General features: G+C 39.6%; 2 protein-coding genes across 3 annotated transcripts in view; one reads left to right on the forward strand and one right to left on the reverse strand.

Annotated features, from left to right (window-relative positions):
* Window positions 1-22,814, forward strand: part of syt14a (synaptotagmin XIVa) — a 182,403-nt gene that overhangs the window by 107,056 nt on the left and 52,533 nt on the right. Inside the window, exon 4 of the mRNA XM_079640299.1 lies at window positions 16,559-16,783. Coding sequence (XP_079496425.1) covers window positions 16,559-16,783 — 225 coding nt within the window. The remainder of the gene's footprint in view (window positions 1-16,558; window positions 16,784-22,814) is intronic.
* LOC307013071 (sterile alpha motif domain-containing protein 3-like) lies at window positions 1,278-8,191 on the reverse strand. 2 transcript variants are annotated; one of them, XM_079640307.1, is made up of 5 exons: window positions 5,613-8,191; window positions 4,983-5,115; window positions 3,775-3,927; window positions 3,354-3,443; window positions 1,278-2,801 (listed from the first exon to the last, which is right to left on the reverse strand). In XM_079640307.1, the coding sequence occupies exons 2-5, from the start codon at window positions 5,106-5,108 to the stop codon at window positions 2,496-2,498; spliced, it is 675 nt and encodes a 224-aa protein (XP_079496433.1). In that variant the 5' UTR covers window positions 5,109-5,115; window positions 5,613-8,191; the 3' UTR covers window positions 1,278-2,495. The 2 variants fall into 2 exon arrangements, with proteins under 2 accessions (XP_079496433.1, XP_079496432.1); XM_079640306.1 differs by lacking the exons at window positions 4,983-5,115; window positions 5,613-8,191 and adding an exon at window positions 4,125-4,538.

A 22,814-nucleotide genomic window follows, 5' to 3' on the forward strand; every position in this document is an offset into this window, starting at 1 on the left:
ACATTCATAATTTCAGCGGGAGGGAGGGGGAGCGGCGCTGAGGGACAGTAGAGTGGCGAGTGAGAGCTGTCATCTTCCCTTTACAAGATTCAAACATGCCTGGAGCTAGTGAGATTGAATATAACAATCAAAAATAACAAAATATACACAGCTAGATCAGATCGCGTTTTAGATGCGACTTTAGAGCTGAGGGGAATTATTGAAACGGGATTTGTACAGTTTTCCGCGGCAGCTGCTGCTGCTAAAATGTGGGGCAGGGCTGAAAAGTGGGGGGGCCAATGGCCCCCTGGCCCCCCCGCTTCCGGTGCCCTTGCAGCAATGGCAGGGGCAGAAACACAAGTCTTACACACATAAACACAAGTAATTTATCATGTCATTTGTTTTAGATAAATAAGGGAAAAACACCAAACAACGGTTAATGTCCTTTTCCAAAATCAGCCTGAGGGGGTAATATATAATAAATACATAAAGATAAAATCCATTGTTATAATGGGGTATTTTATTTATAAATTACCCTTATAACCCAGCCTCATGGTGCACATGATTCTTTGCTTGGACATTTTGTTGGTTTGAGCCATTTGAGCTCGGATTCTAGTAGGGACATAAAGTAACACGTATCTTAGGAAGATATGAACTTCATCTTGGTGAAGTTGATGCTGAATTCACTATTTAGTAGATAATCATGTGACACTTTATCTTTTATCTTTATCTTTGCACTATGGTCCATCTGCTGAGCTTACCTATTATATATATATATATATAACATGTACAGCGGGTGGGCTTTATACCCCCTCCCCCGTGTACACTGTAAGACCCAACTTGTTGTTTCAACTTAAATATTTGCGTATCCATGCTGCGAAAGAATTTTACGTCAAGACAACAAAGACAATTGAGTTAACTCAAATAAATATTGCTATTGGACTCAACTCCAACTTTAGTTTGTCTAACTTGATAGCTTTAGTTGATATAACTTGATAACTTTAGTTAATTTAACTTCAGCACTTGATACCTTTAGTTGATATAACTTGATAACTTAAGTTGATATAACTTCACTAATTGATAGCTTTAGTTGATATAACTTGATAACTTCAGTTGATATAACTTGATACCTTTAGTTGATATAACTTGATAACTTCAGTTGATATAACTTAACCTTAAGTCAATACTACTTTAGTTTTTGGTTGATTTAACTGCAATGCTAATGAGTTTATCTGCTTAAATGTAATGCAGTTTTCACCCCAGACATCTAATACAATTTAACAACAAATACTGCCCAATATGTTTCTTGTTTTATTGAAGATACAACTTTATGAACCAAAAACACTGAGATCCAACTCAAGCATCTTTAATAAAAACAGATGAGTCTCAATAAAAACAATTTTGGGAACAAAAATAATGCATCAGAAGACAATCATCCAACAATCCAACCATCCAACGATCCAATCCAACAAAAGTAAAAATAAATCTCCATGAATTCAAGGCTTCATGGGGTGTGTAACTGATAGAAAATAAGTCCCTTTTTTGGGTGAACTACTCCTTTAAGACAGTACCAACACATGATGTCATCAAAATGGAACATTTGTACCAGAAAGCTTTTTTTAATAGCCTTGCCTTGTTCTTTCTTACCATCTCACTGTGGGCAGTTAATCATACTACCATAATACTTGATGTGTTATCTATTATTTAATGCATCCTATTTAGGCAATCATCAATACTCAAATATATTTTGCATTGCAAGTTATAGAAATTTAAGTCGACATTTAAGTTTTCATTTTGATGACATCTTAAACAAACGTGTTGGCATTCAACAATGTGCAGCCAGTTACAAATAGAGCAATTAACTAAAGAATAAAAAAAATGCATCAAAACATGTGCAATTCTAAATAATGCATCGCAAATAAGATTAAGTAAACACTGAAGTTTCACACAGTGTGGATAAAACCTCAGTGCAACAAATCCACACCGTGTGTGTTACTGTCCCCCCCAAATAAATACACACCGTGTGTGTTACTGTGTCCCCCAAATAAATACACACCGTGTGTTATGTGTCCCAAATACACTGTGTGTTACTGTGTTCCAAATACACTGTGTCGCTATACCCAAAATCCACAGTGTAAATATCCCAACAAATCCACAGTGTGTGCCCTTCCAAAGTGGCATGTAAACCTGCACAAGTCATTAAATTGTCAAATGCAGTACACAATCTACAGGATATCTAACCAAAATAACAAAATATAGAGTCCATTTCTCATACCAAGTTCACATTTTGTTTGTTCAGTTGAACTTGCATTTTCTACTTGAGTATCAATATTTACACTCTGCCTTAAGCTTACAAGGGCTTCCTCAAGAGTCTGTATCTCAAGCGATGTAACAATACAGAATATTGCTGTGTGCAGTTCTCCAACAATCAAACTTAAATGGGAGTCCATTTCTCAGTCCATGACTCCTCCAATGTCCATCAAGTTCAGGGTCAATGCTTAAACTCTGCTTTAAGCTTACATGGTCTTCCTCAAGAGTTTGTTTCTCAAGCCATGAACCAAAGCAGTGCAATGGCCTCCACCAATGTCCATGAGCACCTTCTGAATGACTTCAAATGTGTACCTTATGCCTTTGGGATAGTCGATGTTGAGTGCGTAGAGCAGACCCATCAGCAGTGACACAGCTGTTGGAAAATCACTGACTGATGGAAAGATGATTTCTTCCTCGATGACCACTGCGAAACTGACAGTATCATCCCCGTCTGCCACTATGAGGATGCCCAGCATCATTCCTCTTGTCATGTCCTCCTCAGCATCTGTGGCCTAAACAAAGTGGAAAACGTGATAAAATAAACCTTTATTGATTCTGTTGTTGTGGCCACAACAGCATTAAGCATGAAACACACCAGTGGTTCCTAAACTTTTTATCTTAAGACACACTCCCGGGGACCCAAACTAATGAAAATAGCTGACCTACAATCTCACAACACTTCACAAAAAAAAAAAAAAAAAAGAGTATGAGCTGTTGAGTACTTAAAAACCTAATTTTTTAAGGGCTTTATTAAAAAAAAAAAAAAAAAATCCCACCCAGTGTGAAATGAGCGGTGCTTTCGATGAGTTCATTTATACTCCTAAGCTTGGACACTGCCATCGAGGCCATGCTGGTACGGACATACACACAAAGCCACATGTTGGAGCGGTTAGCGCTCAAAAATGAAGTAAATATTTTGAGGAAAATTGGAAACAAAGAAAGGGCCTTTTACTCATGATTGGTCCCAACCCACTGTTTAGGTCCTAAAATACAGGATACGTACAAGTAAGGGTAAGAATGGGGGCCTGATCTGCACTGACGGAAAATATAAATATAAAATATACCTGAACTTTCTTGTAAAAGTTGGACGAAACCTCTTTGAGGTAGTGGGGGATCCCCATCAACACAACGGTCCTTTTCCATTGGTTGGAACACTAAAAATAATAGACAATACACAACCAATGGAACAGCTTCAGTCAGATAACATCAGAATAGAGTATTTAACAGTAAATAAATGATAAGTGTGTGTGTGAGTGAGAGCTGCAGACAAAATTGGAAAACTATAAAATTGAAGCTGATAAAGCGGTTCTTTCTCCTAATTGGATGACACCATTGACCCGTGTGAAAGTACATTTGCTGTTTATAAAGAGCTGGAGAGACAGGGACTGGGAGAAGCCTGTTACTGAACCAACGCTATAGTAACATTTACTATAAGAACTTTTTTTAACAGAAAAACAGTGTAAAATATCACGTAAGCATACTTACATCACTATCCAGTGTTGTCAACAGCTTCTTCAGCTCCACCACACCAGGCTTGGCTTTGTAGATATCAATGAACCTCTGCAGATACTTGTCAAGACCAGCGAAGAGGCAGCCTTTCAGGTCAACAGTGGTGAGGCGAGCAAACTCTGCTTCAATCTAGTAGGCATAAAAGAAGCAAAGAACAAGCCGAGGGATTGGCTGTAAATTCAATATCACTGATATACTGTATGTATATAACTGTATAATCTTCATGACAGCAGACATTAGCCATTGTGTACAACATATCTTTCTATTCTTAATCAGCCTCCAATCTGATCTTCCTCAATCACATTTGAAATAGAGAAGTACTTTACCTGACGTTCAGAGAACAGTGCTGGCCATTTATCTTTGATGTCAGCCACAGGTGGCTCATCCTCTAAGATTTCCTTTCTCCGCAAAGAGAAGGTGCTGGTCATCATCGCTTGAATTTGCTTCCAATCAACCATCCTCTTCTTCATTTCTGTGAGCATTGCTGTCCTTTCTTCGTCAAGGGAGTGTTTTGTTTTTCCTTCCGGGATGTCTGGCAAGAAGTTGACTTCTGATTTTCTAGCCCTCTTAAGAGTTCTTTTCCCAGATGTGCTGGATGACCGTGAGTTGAGTGAGTTGATCTTGAGCTCTGGGCATCCAGCCTCTCGGAGCTTTTGTCTGAAGTTACCCATTTTAAACTTTAAACTAAACGTCCAACAGTGCCATCCAGCGACAGACCCTGGTTCCCTCAGACATGGATGTTTTTTGATTAGCGCTTGCGCCACCAAAGCATATTCCTCATGTTGTGGGTATGGGCTATAGGCATAAACCGCTTCTGCTATTTTTTCCAAAATGTCTGATTTCATGCATTTGGAGATATCAAGAAGGGTTCCATCCTTCTGGAAGGCTTCATTTCCTTCCCTTAACCTTAGCTCTGTATCAAACGCAAAAGTAGGGATCTGAAATGACTGAGGCAGGTGACGACTGCAGGTGGACTGGACTCGACTGGGGCTCGACTCAGGGGTTGTGGTTAAGCTTGCAGTGTCCAACGTTGAGTCTGTATGATAATAAAGTTCTTCTGTATGAACTTGGAGTTCTTCAAGAGGATGACTGTACACTTTTAAAGTCACTTTATCTTTAGGGAGATCTGACATGTTACTCAAGTTGCAAAGCTCGTTATTGAACATTGGATCTTGAAATTGTACCCTCAAAACTCCTTCCAATCCAAGCTTGTTTTTGAGGATCAAGTGCAGGTCATCAACCGTGTCGGGCATGTTCTCAATGGTGACCCTCCGAATGTCCTCTTCGGTTAGGATGACACGCAGCAACATGGTGAATCTAAAAAGAACAAAACAAATATACATTTTCTTATAAACAAGGCAAAGTAATGATCACATGTCATAGTAGAACCCCGACCTAGTAAGTAATTTAACCACATGAGGCCTATATCCCAATATTGGGAACATTCTGTGTAAATTACAGATCTACAAGCTCACTATGTCTGACATGTTGTGAGCTTGTAGATCTGCTATTTTCGGTGAAGAGATTTAGTGTAGATGGGAAAAGGACGGGGCTTCAGTCAACTAAGTATGGGGTTTTGCTGTAGGAGAGTGCAATGCAAGGCGTTGTGGCCTTGCCGTAGACTATCAATTTAAGATTTTGTTTAAACCCTGTTAAGATGTAAAGAAGGTTATTTTTTATTATTTAAAAACAATGGTAGTAAAATAATGAACTATATAAAAGTATAGAACATAAGGTAGAGTTGTTAATGAAACTAAGGCCTATACGACAATTATTATTACTTAAATTATCCTGAAAATAAGCAAAAGGATTACCTCAGTGTAGCAGGAATGCCTTGGGAGAAATCAGGAGTCTGCCTTGCACCACGTAGGCTGTCAGGGGGACGTAGTGGTTCAGCTCTGCAGGGTCGACCACAACCAGTTGAGAATCCTCAGCACTGCAAACTTCATAACATCTATAGTGGTCCAGGTAACAACCAGAGAAAGGTTGAAGAACAACGAATGCCTTGTTGTCCACTATCACAATGTACAGGACTTGGCAGAAATCAGGGAGTCCACTTGTGCTTCCAAATGATACAAACATCCCCTTTACATATTTTGTTCCATGTATTAAGGCTGTTGTGGCAAGTGATATAGTGGTCAGATGACTGAATTTGTGCTGAATAGCTAGTTTGACTGGGAGGGGCACATTTTCAAGGGAATTGTGTGTTATCCTCTCTACTTCTACTGCTGGCTTGAACAGGCAAGGCATGTCAAAATGGTATGCCAACATAAGCTGGTGTCTGTTGGCCAGAGACAACACAATGTTCTTGAAGTTATTAATATCACGAACAGCTTTCTTGAAAAAACTGTGTTTTGCTTCGAAGCGAAATGTCCAGAAGTCAACCACAGGTCCAAAGCAACGAATCAGATGGGGATAATGCTCTAGAAAATGATGTTTGGGTTTGAGTTTCACATCAGGAAATACATCTGTTAAAAGTTTCCTATGTTCAAAGATCTTTGCTTCTAGGTAACAGATGCTTTCATCTGTAAAAGCGGACGATGCCAAGATTTCAACAATGTCTTTCAGTTCCAGAATCAGAGACCATGCATCATCATTTTCAGGGACATCATCACCAATAATTAATGGCAACAACCTTAACAGAGTCCAATTCTCGTGGCCATTTCCTCCTATGGTTCCAGACAAATGAAAATGTACAGAAATTTTTTGAGGACAATTGGTTTTGTCAGAGTACTTATAAGGGAAGTACTGTATGGCAGTATTTAAATTATCTAATGTGAAATATTTCCTGTCAATTAATTTTTTCAAACACAAACACAGCTCAAAGGGTACAATGCCTTCAAATAGGTCGTGCAAAAAGTCAGGTGGAAACCCTGTTATACAATGAAAGTATTGTAGTTCATTTAGAACACATTCACGTTTTACACCATTTACACTTTTCAAATTTGTGTTTTCTTTAAGCTCAGACAGGTTCAGGTTATGTGACTCTATCGTTCTCAATACAAATGACCCACTTCTTACAGAACAAGTTTGAATATCTTTTCGACTTGCAAGGCAAAATCTGCAAAACTTGTCCACATTAAAGGACTCCTGAAAGCCAGCAAATGAATGTGCCCCCAAATTATCTGATGAAATGTATAGCACTGTGCCTCTGACACTGGTTCCTAACCTGTCGATGTAAATTCCTTCCTTTTCAAGCAACTGTAGGTCTCTCAGCAGTGGTTGAACAATTGGACCATAACCAAATGTTTTAATATCTTGACTTTTGCATAGGGCAGCCAGATATATAGTAGACAATGATGATCTGTCTCTTACAGGCAAATTGCCAATTATCCAATAGATTGCACACAGCTTATGTTTCTTTCTTGAGGTGCCTAAAGGGTTACAGATCTCAAAGTCATCAATATACAAGCCCAAAGAAATACTTAGATCTTCACCATTAACAAGTGGATTTTCTTTACAGTACGATGCATCAAAAAAAGACTTATACTGGCCAGATGGTGATTTTCGGTTTTCTTCCAAAACTCTGTCAATTACATCACCCCTATTCAATAACGCTTGAAGAACACGCAAGATTGGCACATAAACAAATGTTTTTTTTGATGAAAAATCTAAAACATATTCAACTGGGTTGATTAAACTGAAGTTTTCTTTGAAAAAAGATGACCTCCTTTTGTCAGTTGACAAAGACCCACCCTCTGAAAGACAGCTAAAATGATTTGCCTGGCACAAGGTATCCTTTACTAAATTGATAGTGTTTTCATCAATGGTACATCCATTCTGCCTTAATGCTTTATCAAGAGTATTTTTGTTTACCTCACTCAATAAAACACCAATATCCCTAAATTCTGTAACTATTTGCTGAACTGCAGTCTTTGAGACATGTAAAACAGTTTCCAATCGCAGAAGTAAAGACGCAAGTCTTGCTTGAACTTTATCAGAGGTATCCTCCTGCTCATTTACAATCTCATCCTCAGAACATTCTGCATCACTGACATCTGAAACCACTTGATCAGCCACAAGTTCCACGCCTAAATGTGTTTGAGTAATAAGCTCAGATTTCAAGTCTTGTAGTGTGGCATTGTTGTGAAAACGACTTTTATGCGAAGTAAAGGTAGTGTAATTTCTTGTTTCGTGAGAACAGTGATTAAAAGGGCAGGTAACTGTCTCTTTGTTTCTAAGATGTTTCCCAAGATGACCAAAGTACTGTTTTATAGTCACTGGATAATTGAAGTCACACAATTGACAGTTAATTTTAAGGTTTAACCCTCCAACAGGTCCATGATGTGAAAGTCCATGTTCTCTTAAATGCTTATTAAGGGATTCCTGTGATCGGAAAACTAGCGGACAGTCACTGTAGATACAGGGCAAAGGGCAATTTCTTCCAAGATGTCCATGAATGGCTCTATAATGTTAAATTATTCTTTTGCGATTTCCTGAGTAATAGGTACAAAACTTACAAATCCACCGCATTCACGTTTGGATCTTGATCATGTACACCTGGAAAAAGAAAAGTAAGAAAGAATTAGGACAGAGATATTACATGGTAGTTTAATAAGCATGTTATATTTTCCTCAAAGCTATATATATTAGTGCTGTCAAACGATTAAAATATTTAATCGCGATTAATCGCATGAATGTCATAGTTAACTCACAATTAATCGCAATTAATCACACAATTTTATCTATTCTAAATGTCCCTTGATTTATTTTTGTCCCATTATTTTTTTTCATTTTAATGCTCTTATGAACATGGAAAAGTGGATTGGCTTGCTTTATGCACATGTTTCTTTTATTAGAAGCAACATGCAAACAGGGCAGTACAAAATACAATTATAAAGTTAAACCATGGCTTAATATTTCCTTTTTCTAAAGTTTGCTGTGAACATAGCAGTCAGAAAACGTATTTCAGAAACAATGAACAGTAACAGTTAGGTAACCAATAAAACTGAAAGCTGAAAGCAAAGAAGTTGTAGGCTTACCTTTACAGGTAAGCCTACAACTTCTTTGCTTTCAGCCAGCTACTCAAACAGACAAGCCTGTTGACATTTTCAGACAACAGTGAAGCTCGCTTCTTTTGCACAACATGCCCAGACACTGAAAACAACCTCTCAGAAGGTAGTGATGTTGCCGGTGCTGCTAAGTACTTGCGTGCAAGGCGGGCCATTTCTCTGAATCTTTTTATCATCCATTTCGTCGTATAGCGCTCGCCACTCACTCGAACCGTAACGTTAGCCTACTACTATTGGCCGGCTGCCAAACGGCGTGCCTATTGTCTTGTTTCCAGTCTAGCTAGATCCGGTGTGGTGTTGTAGTTTTTCTAACGTTACTAGTTGTTGCAACCAATTGCAACAGCATGTGAAAAAAACTACACACACAAATATATGTGTATATATATATGTGTATAATAAGTAAAAATTAAACGCATCCTATTAACTGTTGTCCGAAAAATTCTCCACCATGGTTTACTCATAGCCTATTTAGTGCACGTGCAACTCATTTTAACTATAGCAATTAAAAGTTTGAAGAACACAATTTTTTAATGAAATAAAAAAGACATTCTCAATACGCACACCAAACTGGGCAGGGGGTAATTTAAATTAAAAAGTCTGGGAAACAAACTAATCAACAAGTCAAACAGGAGGGAATGGCTGCGCTGTTTGCTAGCAGCTAGCTAACTCGGGCTGCTAAGCTGCTGTTAGCTATTCCCACTGTGAATTTCACCAAAAGTTTTGCTGTTCCGTTTTCAATAAACGGGCAACACGGACGACAAACTAATCAACAAGTCAAACAGGAGGGAATGGCTGCGCTGTTTGCTAGCAGCTAGCTAACTCGGGCTGCTAAGCTGCTGTTAGCTATTCCCACTGTGAATTTCACCAAAAGTTTTGCTGTTCCGTTTTCAATAAACGGGCAACACGGACGATAATGTAACCAATTAAAAAACGTAAAACATGTCTTAAATATTACTTGTAAGCTATCAATATAACATTTACACTCACCTTGTTAAAATACGATGTATATTCAGTCTCTGGCGTTGTTCCATCCACCGAACAATGCGCGCGCTTAGCAGGGAAGGACGCAAAACGTGCTACACAGCGTACAGCGTGATGACGCACAAGTCTATAACTTTTGTGCATTTGTCAACTCAACTAGACTCAACTTGATTTATCTTGTTAACATAACAAAGGGTCTTAATTGAGTCAACTTCCATGTGGTTGAGACGTTATCAATTAATTATTTTAAGTTAAAATGACTTTTTGCACAAATCTGTGTTGTATTGACAAGTAAAAATGAGTCATGATAACTAAAGAGCAACATTGGGTTTTACAGTGTAGTTCTTCTTCTCTCGTTTTTTTTTGTAGTCGCCGTGAAGTGGTTTTGCGGCCTGCCAGTAAACCCAGAGAAGAAGAAGACGAAGTGACGTCAGCGTAATCTTGCCTCAGGGAAAGTACTGCGGTGTGAATGAAATTGAACTTTCGCAAAGCCACGCCCCCCCTTGGTTACTGTTGCTAGTCCGACAAGCTGAGAGCCAGATGCGTTAAACAAAGCCATAATGGAGGGTCTCCGTAACGTCGGAGTCGCCTTAACAGACTCATTTTGGAGCAATAACGCAGCAATATCCTCCAGGTCCCGACAAAAGGGGCTACAATACGCTATGGAGGGTTATATCCACATAAAAACATTAGAAAAGAGGGAGGCACAACATCAATAGAGGCACTTGCATACAGGTCGCAGTGCAAGAGTGAAAAACCACATGAGCTGTATGTCAAATTCGACGGAATTATTATTATTATTTTGGAATAAAACAATACAATCACAAGAGGCATTAAATGTTGTAGTTTGTCGTTAACTACCGTTTCCTTGGTGGCTTTCTGCATCCACCTTGTTGTTCCTTTGTGGGGGTCGGGATGCCCACTTGTGCAGCAGGATTAGGGAAGTCGGCAGTAGGCTTTCCATTAACAAAATGCTACAAAGATTAAAGCAAAATATAAATGAATGATTGCCTGTTGGCTTTCTTGTTTGTACTTTGACCCCAGGTAGACTAATAACGGAGCACAGCTGTTCAGACATTATTATGCATCAAGTGATATACATGGTCAAAACGACCTAGAAGCACACAGCTTACAGCTGTAATCGTGTGACTTTAGCTAACGTTAGTTAGTGAAATTATTTAATTAAATTAGTTAATTTGTGAATGTAATCTTTGCTAGCTAGCTAGCTACGTTAGCACGTATTTACCTTGGAGCAAACGTATTTGTGTTTGTTGATATTCGCCATATTGAGCTGGGCATGGGGCCTGCCGCATTTCTTTATCCACTGGCGGCATCTCTCCTCTCGGGTTTTGGGTTGAGGAAACGGGTAAAATATCACCCCCCCCCCCCTCTAAGCTTATGGGATATCTGCTATCCGATTTGCAAAGACCATAAGCACAACGCTTCACCATTTTCGCAATGAATTTGAACGCTAAGCTTGTCGGACTTCCACAGGGAGCCGCGCACGTGATCGAATATGATTGGACAACGGGCATTTAGGGGCGTGGCTTTGCGAAAGGTCAATTGGCACTAGCCCCCTGGCGGATTCAGTGCCGTGGTACTTTAGTGCCGGCACTAAAGTGTGGTAAATCCTGCGGTGTGAAAGCGGCTATTGTCACCTCTCCTAGGCTAGTACTGAAGGGGGGGGGGGGGGGGGGGTGTAAGGAGCTGAGAGGCAGGGTAGTGGGAGGCACCTACATTCCCAACAGGTGGCTCCACCCTCATCCAATTAGCAGTATTGGGAGCAGGGGTGGAGACCTCACACCTGGTGCTAATCACTCCCTCAAGGGAGACAAAGCACAAAGAGTTGCTCAGTTGCGGGTGCCACATGGCGGGAGCAGGAAGCTGCCAGTGTAAGGAAACGTTTTTGTAAACTGGTAAATCGGTTAGCGGCCCGGCTACGTTAGCCTTTGTTTAATGGAAGGTATTTTTGAGTTTGATAGCATAAAGCCTTTTTTTGGATTTGAACTCTGTCGTGATAGCTGCACTACCACTTTCCTCTTTATCTGCCCAGTCCTGTTACAACACCTAATCCCTCTCCCATGCCATAACCGAAAAGATGGATCAGTGAGAGATGGAGAAAAATGTACATTTGCCAGTATTGGGGAAGCAACAAGTGCCTGTTTGTGTTTGAAATGAATTCTAATCTGAGTCCATATCTTTAGAGAGCCTTGGATGACTAGGTTATTCGTCCAGTAGTGGAGTGCAAATTAAAGAGCAAAGTGACACTGGATTACTTGAATGCTGCTCCATTGCAGACCAAACTGGGGATTCGTCCGTCACATCAACCCAAAACATCAGCTTGTGGATGTTAGCAGCCCAATAATAATACAAATAATTGAGTAAGGACAAACCACCCTCCCCCTTTGGCCTTTCCAAATACTCTTTCCTAATTTGAGGTACAGCTTTATTCCAAATGAAAGTGGAAGTGCATTTATTTAATTCCCTAAAGAAGAATTTAGGGATGAAGATTGGGATTGCCTGAAACAGAAATAAGAACCAGGGCCCAGGAGTTCAAAACTTTTAATCTCAATCAGATCCGATCAGATTTTGAAATCCCATTTTTTGTGATCCAGGATCAGACAAATCGGCCAGATTTTGTCCCTGGAGTTCAAAGCAATTCAGGATAGGATCAGCCTGATCCAGATTACGATTTTTCAAGATGACTAGATCCTGAATATCAGTGCTTTAATCCTACCGATCGCCATCTAGTGGACATGACAAATAATACAAGGAAGACAAGAGACCACATTGCAGACATCTATTGTCCGCAATTACTTTTGAAAGCTGATGACAGATGGACTTTTTTTTTGTTGAAGATATTTTTTCTTTAATCTAAATTACATTTGTGATTGACAATCTTTGTTGTGATACTTTTATGAGCATAAACATTTATGTCATCAACATTTGGTTGAAAACAAAATACGCCACCACAAACGTGACCAAAAAAATAAAAATAAAATTGATTTACCATGAAGGCTAAAAACGGTGTATTATTTCAGTTAACAAACTTTTAAAGTTTTGATTCAAAACTTTTAATCCCTATCAGAGGGGTGGATTTCCAGTGGATTACCAGAGCAAAATGTAATGTACCATTTATTTAAAAACATGTTTCAATATAAATAAGATGGCAAAGTTTGTTAACTGAAATAATACATAATTTTTAGCCTTCATGGCAAATCAATTTTATTTTTTATTTTTTGGTCACGTTTGTGGTGGCCTATTTTGTTTTCAACCAAATGTTGATGACATAAATGTTTATGCTCATGAAAGTATCACAACAAAGATTGTCAATCACAAATGTAATTTAGATTAAAGAAAAAATACCTTCAACAAAAAAAAAGTCAATCTGTCATCACCTTTCAAAAGTAATTGCAGACAATAGATGTCTGCAATGTGGTCTCTTGTCTTCCTTTTATTATTTTTCATGTCCACTAAAAGTAATTGCGGACAATAGATGTCTGCAATGTGGTCTCTTTTCTTCCCTGTATTATTTTTCATGTCCACTAGATGGCGATCGGTAGGATTAAAGCACTGATATTCAGGATCTAGTCATCTTGAAAAATCGTAATCTGGATCAGGCTGATCCTATCCTGAATTGCTTTAAACTCCAGGGACAAAATCTGTCCGACTTGTCTGATCCTGGATCACAAAAAATGGGATTTCAAAATCTGATCGGATCTGATTGAGATTAAAAGTTTTGAACTCCTGGGCCCTGGGCATGATCGTCATTTTAACAGAATTAACCCTGCCAGCTAGTGACAGGGGGAGGGTCGACCATCTCTCCATGTCCAGTTTAGCCTTACCAAGCACTGTTTTCAAAAGATTGTCCGTCAGATCTTTGTATTTGTAAGTGACACATACACCTAGGTATGTAAAGCTGTCCTTACAAACAGAGAAAGGGAAGTTCTGAAATGACATTTGACATGCTTTATCATTTATGGGGAATAGAACACTTTTACTCAGGTTTAATTTATAGCCCGTCACCCGGCCAAACTCGGCGATAAGTTCCAAGGCAATAGGTATACACAAGTTATTGAGCCGTTTCCGCTCTACATCCTGAACTCCTCCCTTCGATGCAATGCACTTCCGTTTTGGCGGACTGGGTTTGTTTTGCTAGCTAGCTCCGTTGTGCCGACAAAGCACTGATATCGCAGAGACAAAGAGGATATAACAATTACAACATGAAGAAAAGTGGTTCGGGAACTACGTGTGCGGTAGTTGGTTGCAATCACTCGAGAAAGCACCTGAACGAGTGGTTAGATAGAGAGTGCTACGACCACAAACCAGCACCCAGCACCCAGCCATGTTGTTCATTAAATACAGATAAACACAACAAATACTGCATGCATTGTATTTTTTAATATTATATATGAATATTTTCATAGTGATGTAATTGTGTGGGCTGCTTTTATATTTTAATTTGTAATACCTGTTAGGATTAAACATGTGATCTTTCTTGTTGAAGCCATTTCTTTAGTTTCCTCTCAACAATTAATTCATTCAGTGTTATTTATGTACAGTATGAGCTTAATATGAATGATGAACTGTGTTAAAAGAAATTGTAGCACTCTAAGGAACATATGAAATGCAATAATGCAATAACAGTGCAATAATGACATTAAATTACATCAAACTTTATTTTCACTCAAACAGTACAGGCACATATGATATATTGCACAGCATAAAGAGATCATGTAAATTGTGCATTATGTAAACAACAGACAACTGTTGGCTCCTGTGGGCATGACCTAAATAAGGCAGTTTATTTTGGTTTTATGCTGGGCCACGTCGTCATGTTATCCTCCCAGTTTTGCACTGAATTCGGGTGGGGGAGAGTAACGCCATCTCCAGTCAAAGAAGTAGAATCGTGTTCCCAAGCTAGCATCACTGTTAGCATCGAAATCGCTGTGTTTACACCAGTGCCCGTCTGACTGTTTACATCGGTTTACACCGACAGACGCTGTGCAAAAGACTTCCGGCGGAAATGAAGTGCATTTGTGTAGTGTCATGGCGCTACCCGTGTTTTGGCGCGTAAACTTGTCTATAGTAGCAAGGGGATCCAAAAGAAAAAGAAGAAGATCATTCGCATAGAGCGACAATTTATGCAATTCTCCCCCCCCCCCCTTTGCACTCCAATTAGACTAGCGGTCTCTCTTAACAGTGTTACCAGGGGCTTTATAGCAATATCGAATATCTGGAGGCTCAGTGGACAACCCTGTCGTGTGTGTCCCACGAAAAAGTGGGAAATAATGAGATATTATCTTATTAGTTTGAATTTAAGCTTTAGGCGCTGTATAAAGGATCTTGATCAACCAACAAAAAGTAGGGCCGAAGCCGAACTTCTCGAGCGCAGTGAACAGGTAATTGTATTCAATCCTTTCAAACGCCTTTTGTGCATCCAAGGATTTAATACAGTAAGCTCTGGTTCGGCATTGTTGGGCTGGTATAACATTGAACACACGGCGGAGGTTGCTTAATAGTTGTCTACCCATAATGAAACCAGTCTGATCTGGATGTATCAATTTACGGTAGGCATACTTTTCTCAAGCCTCCCTGCTAGGACCTTGGTTAGAATTTTATAGTCGTTTTTTTGGTCTGTAACAATATTACCTTCCTCATCTTTTATTGCAGATATAAAAGCTGCTGTTGGTGACTGTTTAAGTTGATGGCACAAAAGCTTGCTGGCACGCTCCCATGCATGTTCGTAGAAATGAAAGCGTGATTTTAAGTGAAGATCTACAGCGTCCCCATTGGACAGAGAATCAAATTCTGTCTGAAGCGAAATTCTCTCCTTGTAAATATTCTCCGAAGGCGATATTGAATGTAATCGGTCAATCACTTTAATCCTATCAATCAACTCTGTAGCTCGTTTGGATTTCCTTTTAGTTTCACCAAGAAATATTTATACAATATAGTTAAGAAAAACATATAAACACAAGTGTTGTTGATGTATATCTTAAATATGGAGACCATTTTATGTAGTGTATATATACTTTAGATGAATTGAGTTACAAACAACAACAAAACTATAAAAAGTTAATGAAATTTAAATATAACAAAAAGCTCAAATCAAAGACAAATCGAGAAAAGTCTGTCTACAATATATTCATATATAATTACAATACTCAGCATTTTCTTTATTTCAATGTTCAACATTCTTTTTTAATTTAATCTTACTCTATTTTACATGCAAATTGTTTACTTATTTCAACATCATCCACACCATTGTGTCACTTTCACCATTATCTTGTACTAATTTATTTCTGTTTCTTCTTGCACTATTTCTATTTAATGTATACATATGTGTATGTTGCACTGTTGGAGGAGCCTGGGGCTTCAGATTGAGATGACAATAATATGTTTATTATTAAGTTATTATAAAGTTTTATTTTTGAGTGCGAGAGCGAGTGTTGAGAGCGAGTGTGAGCACGAGTCAACAGAAAATATCCGTCCTTGGCTCTATTTATCTTTAGGAAAATATATACAGGTATTTAAAAACACTTAACAGCATTTAATACAGGGCCCTTTCATGTGGATTATACACTGTTGATTCTAGAGAACTCTATTCTGACACTGGAAAAGTACTTTTTCTGTCCATGGTTTACTAAGCAGTTGATCAGGGTCCCGGTGAAGTACAGGCTGGAGGCCAGCAGAGGCTGCCAGTGGTCTTCTCTGGTCTTAACATGTCCCACAGTAACAGGGACGTCTGCCTTTACCCTAAACAGACAAGGCCTACACTGATGCCAACCTGCAGGGCTCGTCATCAGACAGCGAGGATGAAGTGATGGGTCAGTACCAGGAGGCCGTCAGCCGCTCCAAGGGCCTGCGGGGAGGAGCCAAGGCCGCCAACACCAAACACAGCGGAGGGTTCACCTGGGAGAGCCGGCACAAGTACAGCGCGCTCACGGCGGACTATGACGGGTACAGCAGCGAAGCCTCGGCTGATAACGGTACGTTCTCAAAAATAATTCCGACCTTTAACTTTTCTCGGCGTATGTACTTGGGCTCTGTCCCTATCAAGGTGGCCTCAGATTTGAATGCGCCCCGTTAACTTTTATGGGTATGAGAGCAAATTTTCCAGCGCAATTGTTTTTTTCCAAACTTCGGAAACTAATTGTCTGGGTGGCCGCACTCACGCATCTCGAAGATTTTCTTTGTTTTGTTTCTCCTATTTTCTTTTATCCTTAAGACTCTATCTTGTTACATTTTTCTTATTTTTGCATACAAATAAATAATTGTTACCAGATGTTCTATAGGTTTTTGTGCATGTCAACGGTCTGCAAAGGTTAAAATCCTAAAGTCCCTCCAGAGTGAGTTTTTCTCCCACACACTCGGAGTGTGGGCGGTTGACCAATATCAGCAGGGATGAACAAACTTACCAATCAGAGCAGACAGAGGGTGAAAAGAGGTGCTGCAGCACAGGCAGTATGAGAAGAATAAAGACCTCTGAACATTAAAGCAGGGAGACATGTCCCAGTAGAGGCAAGAATACTAATATGAACCTGAACATGAGCAGAAATAGGGCCCCTTTGAAAACATGATTTATTCACAATCTGAGACAATAACTGTCTCAATCAGCTGATTGTCAAAAGGGAAGTGGTATCTAAACTGGATATGTCGAGAACAATTAATTAACATATCTCCAACATTTTGAATGAATGAATTCCCACAATTTTTGTTACATTTTTCAAAAATGAAATTGATATAAAACTCATTATGGCTCCAATGATGCATACAGTATCATTCCTTTTATCACATGTTATGTTATTCAGGCTGACCCTTTTATCCAAAGGGACATGCATACAACTCACAACCATAGGCAGGCCTACTGTAAAAATGTTGGTCTACCTGCATGTGCCATCCGACCTCTGCAGCTCATCCAGAGTGCAGCGGCTCGTCTGGTCTTCAACCTTCCTAAATTCTCCCACACCACTTCGCTCCTCCGCTCACTTCACTGGCTTCCGGTAACTGCTAGAATCCACTTCAAGACAATGGTACTTGCGTACCATGCTGCGAATGGATCTGGCCCTTCCTTCATCCAGGACATGGTTAAACTGTACACCAAAGTGCGTGCACTTTGCTCTGCATCAGCCAAACAGCTCGCTGCACCCTCGCTGTGAGGGGGACCCAAGTTCCCATCAGCAAAAACACGTGGGTTTGCTATCCTGGCTCCAAAATGGTGGAATGAGCTCCCCATTGAAATCAGGACATTTCAAGCCTTTATTTAATCAGATGAATCCCATTGAGATCATTGATCTCTTTTTCAAGGGAGACCTGCTCAAGTAGTTCCACATGAAACATAGAAACACAGACAGAACAACAAGGACATCAGCACAGCATAATTTACATAATTATCCACAGAAACAGGTACCAATAGTTTCCGATTGAGTAGCATCCAACCGAGCCTTACAAATATTTAGTGGCACCAGATTGCTCAGCTTTCATTCCTTTTGCAGACTATTCCAAGACAGAGGAGCTGCGCATCTAAAAGCTGTCTTCCCTAAGACAGTCCTAGCAGTTGGCACATTTAATAAAACCACAGCATTTGATCTCAGGCAGTAGCCACTTACAATTTTCCGTGAGATCAGGGAGCAGATATAAGATGGAAGTTTCCCTAACATGGCTTTGTATAAAAAAATGTACCAGTGACTGAGCCTCCGTACAGTTAATGAAAGCAAACCAGCCCTTGCATACAGGGTACAGTGATGTGTTAATGCTTTACAATTTGTCACAAATCTTAGAGCACTGTGATACGCAGCATCTAACTTGACCAGGCAATTGGCAGGTGCATTCATATACATCAGATCACCATAGTCCAGCACAGGTAAAAAGGTCACAGTGACTAGCCTTTTCCTGGCCTCAAGCGAGAAACAGGACTTGTTCCAGTAGAAGAAACCTAGCCTTTCCCTCAGCTTTTTAAGCAGGTTATTGACATGAAGTTTAAAAGTGAGACAATCATCAAGCCAGATACCAAGGTATTTGTAACAGGTAATCACTTCAAGTTTTATTCCTTGCGTAGTTACAATATCTAAAACAGGCTCTGGTGTCTTTATAGCTTTAGAAAAGAGCATTACCTTGGTTTTATCAACATTTAAAAGAAGCTTTAGTTCAGAGAGCTGAGTCTGAATAATGTTAAAAACAGCCAGAATTTAACACCAGCCTCCTTAATGGAGGGACCTGCACAGTATATCACGGTATCATCCGCATAAAAATGTAAAGTAGCTTCATCGACATTTTCACCTAAACTGTTGATGTAGATGGAGAATAAAAGTGGACCTAAAACAGAATCTTGGGGAACACCATTTGCAATGTTCAACCACTCAGAAGACAGCCCATCAAAATGAACACATTGAGACCTTTCAGAGAGGTAGTTCACAAACCACCCCACTGCATGACTGGACATGCCTATACTGGCTAGCCTCTGCTTTAAGATGCGATGATCAACGGTGTCAAACGCTTTGGACAGGTCAATAAATAGAGCTGCACAACTCTGCTTATTATCTAAAATACTCGCCACATTAATCACCACTTTCATTGTGGCAGTGATGGTGCTATGTTGCTTTCTGAAGCCTGACTGATATTTAGACAGGATGTCATTTTTACATAAAAACTCCTTTACCTGTTCACTCACTAGGCGTTCGAGCACCTTCGCCAGAACTGACAACTTAGAGATTGGCCTATAATTATTTAATAAGGGGGCCTCCCCTCCTTTTGGTAAAGGCAGGACATACGCTGACTTCCACAAGTTTGGAATTGTGTTGAGGGAGAGGTTAAAAAGAGTAGTGAGAGGTGGAGCAATAAAATCTGCAGCTATCTTTAAAAAGAAAGGTTCTAAGTTGTCCGGGCCAGCCGGTTTCTTAGGATCTAACTTGGTTAAAGATTCACGAACAACATCAACAGTAAAAGGAGTAAAACTAAAAGGGTTTTCCAAAACACGTTTTTCAGAGTCACAGACTGTGGTGTTCACAGAAGCAGAGTTAGTGACAGAATCAAACAGAGCCACAGGACACAAAATGCTCATTAAAGCAATTTAGCATAGTAGCCCTGTCCGATATGGAGCCAGATGCTGTGGTAATGCACGGAGGTACGGATATCACCGGTGGATAACGATTTAATGGCTTTCCAACATTTTCTAGTATTATTCAGATTCTTTGTGGTTACTGACAGATAGTACTTTTATTTAGCACTTTTGATATGTGAAGTGAAGCTATTTCTTAGCTGCCTAAAACGCAGCCATTCTACCTCTGAGCCTGATTTCCTAGCCTTTGCCCAGGCCTCGTTTCTCTCATGCAGGAGACTGGACAGTTCAGCAGAAAACCAAGGATTGTCTCGTCCCTTTACTCTAAATTTACGCAGGGGTGCATGTCTATCAATGATCTCCATAAAACCAAGATAAAAATAAGACCATGCAGTTTCTACATCTGCACACAAATCGATTTTTCCCCAATCAAACCCAAACAGATCATGAACAAAACCTTGCTCCACAAAATGTTTTTTGTCTCTCTTAATGATAATGCGAGGTTTAACCTTTTGGACCTTAGTGTCCCTAATTGTGGCAACAACACAGTGATCACTCAAATCATTTGCAAATACTCTCACAGATGAGTATTTATAGGGAACATTAGTTAAAATGAGATCAATTAGGGAGGATTTATTAGGGGACTTAGTGTTAGGACGAGTAGGACTGTCAACAATCTGAGTAACATTTAAAGAGATACAAAGGTTTTTAAATTCCTCTGACACTGCAGTTAACCAGTCCCAGTTAAAATCTCCAAGTAGCACTATTTCCTTGTAGTCTAGTTGCGATAAAAGTTTTGCTAGTGAAGACAAGGAGTCTTTGACAGCTGAGGGGGGTCTGTAACAACTCACTACCATGACCTGTTGACCCTTTGCCACTTCTATATTTATGGCTAAAAATTCAAATTGCTTAATGATAGATTTGGAAACTACAGTGGTTACACTGAACTTATTTTTAACATAAATAGCAACGCCACCACCTTTATTAGGCCGGTCGGTACGATACACATTATAACCATTTAAGGCAATGTCAGAGGCCAAAATTGATTTGTTTAGCCATGTTTCTGATAAAACAATGACGTCAGCGTCAGTTGAGCTTGCCCAAATGCGGACAAAGTCTATTTTACCTAACAGACTGCGCACATTCAAGTGGATGAAACCCAACCCAGACCTAGCTTTAAAATCAGCAGGAGTAGCGATCTGACTACTACTACTGGGCGGACCAGGGTTTGGTTGCACATTTCCTGATAGCAATAATAACAAGAAAACCAGACATCTTTTCCTTTTAAACGACACACATACATTGTCATCTAATTTAGAAAACACCAGCAAAGTCTGTGAAAGTGTGATTTGAGCTTAACAAGCAGTCCTGAAGAACCATCATCGCAGGGAAACAAAAAAGACAAACATATTTTGTCGAGCAGATTGTTTGTGACAAGGCAACCGGTAATTGTTTGAGTATCACATCCGAACCTTTGCAGGGGATGCCCACTGCGGGCGGCAGAACAGACCTGAATCCAGTAGATTTCTCCGAATGACTTGAGATCCTCTCATAGACAGCAGAAAGCTTACACATCTTCCGGCGCAGACTGAAAACTCATCTCTTTCGACTCCACTTTGAGCGATAAAATTACTAACAAAGTACTGCTAAAAGAGCACTTATAAACTAATAAAGGACTGGCTTATCTATAGCCCAGCCTGTCCTCCTTCAAAAAACGACCAAATAGGTCGATTGTTTAAGCAGTTTAGATTACGACCCATAGCCACGTTTTAAAGTGTAGCACCTCTAGTGGTCGTGTAAGAAACAACATGCTCCCGTTTATTCGTTTATTCACAAATAACCCTCTCTGGAAAATCCTAAATTGTAGAATAGTTTGGCCATTAAAATGCTTTTTGATTAGATTTCTAGCGAGAAGTGTATATTGTACTTTTAGAATCCACGTCCAGTGGAGGTGTAGGATCTATAGTTTGATAGATATTTACGAAGATGATCTGAGGTCTCGTCAGGATAACGTGTACGCAGCTTCCATATAAAGTTAGCGTGGGTGAAAACAGTTTTTCCGGTCTCTAAGCTTTCATAATAAAACCGGAAATATTCCCCTCACTGTGAAACGATTACACGGTGATATCTGCATTACTCATCCACTAAAAAACATAAGTTTATCCTTGTTAATTACACAATATTGATTGGTTTAAATTGTGTACAATGCTTTTGTGTTTTGAACCTTTGATTCAGAGAAACAAATAGTTTTTTAGGAGTTTAGGCGCTACAGTTTCCGAAGACACTACACTACCCAGAATCCCCAGCTATTGTTTGGGACTACAACATCCACCTTGCTTTACAAAACCTGTGATTAGTCATCAAGCCCTGTGATTGGATGTTGGAGTGGCAGTGCGACAAGGTTACGCTGAGCGTCAACAGCTCTTTGAAATGGAATGGAACCACGGCAGACTTTCCAAAACTGGAATTGGAAGGGTCCAGCCCCCCCCCCCAGAACTACACATGCTGGCTATTGTGTGTTTCGCAACATTATATGGCACGTCTCTTTAAAACACGTTTTAGTATTTCCCACAATTAGAAGTTGCCAGTATTAAACTGTGTACACCCTGGAGGTTTAGGGGATATGAAACACTGTGGTGTTATCAAATGTAAAACATATAATTAATAAATGGGTGAATTAATATACCCACATGACAGCTAAGGTCAGAAGAGCTTTATTTAACAGCTGGTCTTATGTGTGTGACCCCTCCTGTTGTTTTTATTTTTTATTTTTTATTTAACCTTTATTTAAACAGATAAAAAGCATTGAGATAAAATCTCATTTACAATGCTGACCTGGCCAAGAAGGCAGCAACGTTACACATAACACATAACACAAACATATAAAATACAGAGAACATAACTAAGAAAACAAAAGACGAAAAAAAGCAGTTACTACATTGTGCACATTAGGACAGTAAGAA

The sequence above is a fragment of the Notothenia rossii genome (genome assembly GCF_949606895.1).
Source record: "Notothenia rossii genome assembly, chromosome: 7".
Lineage (NCBI taxonomy): Eukaryota > Metazoa > Chordata > Actinopteri > Perciformes > Nototheniidae > Notothenia > Notothenia rossii.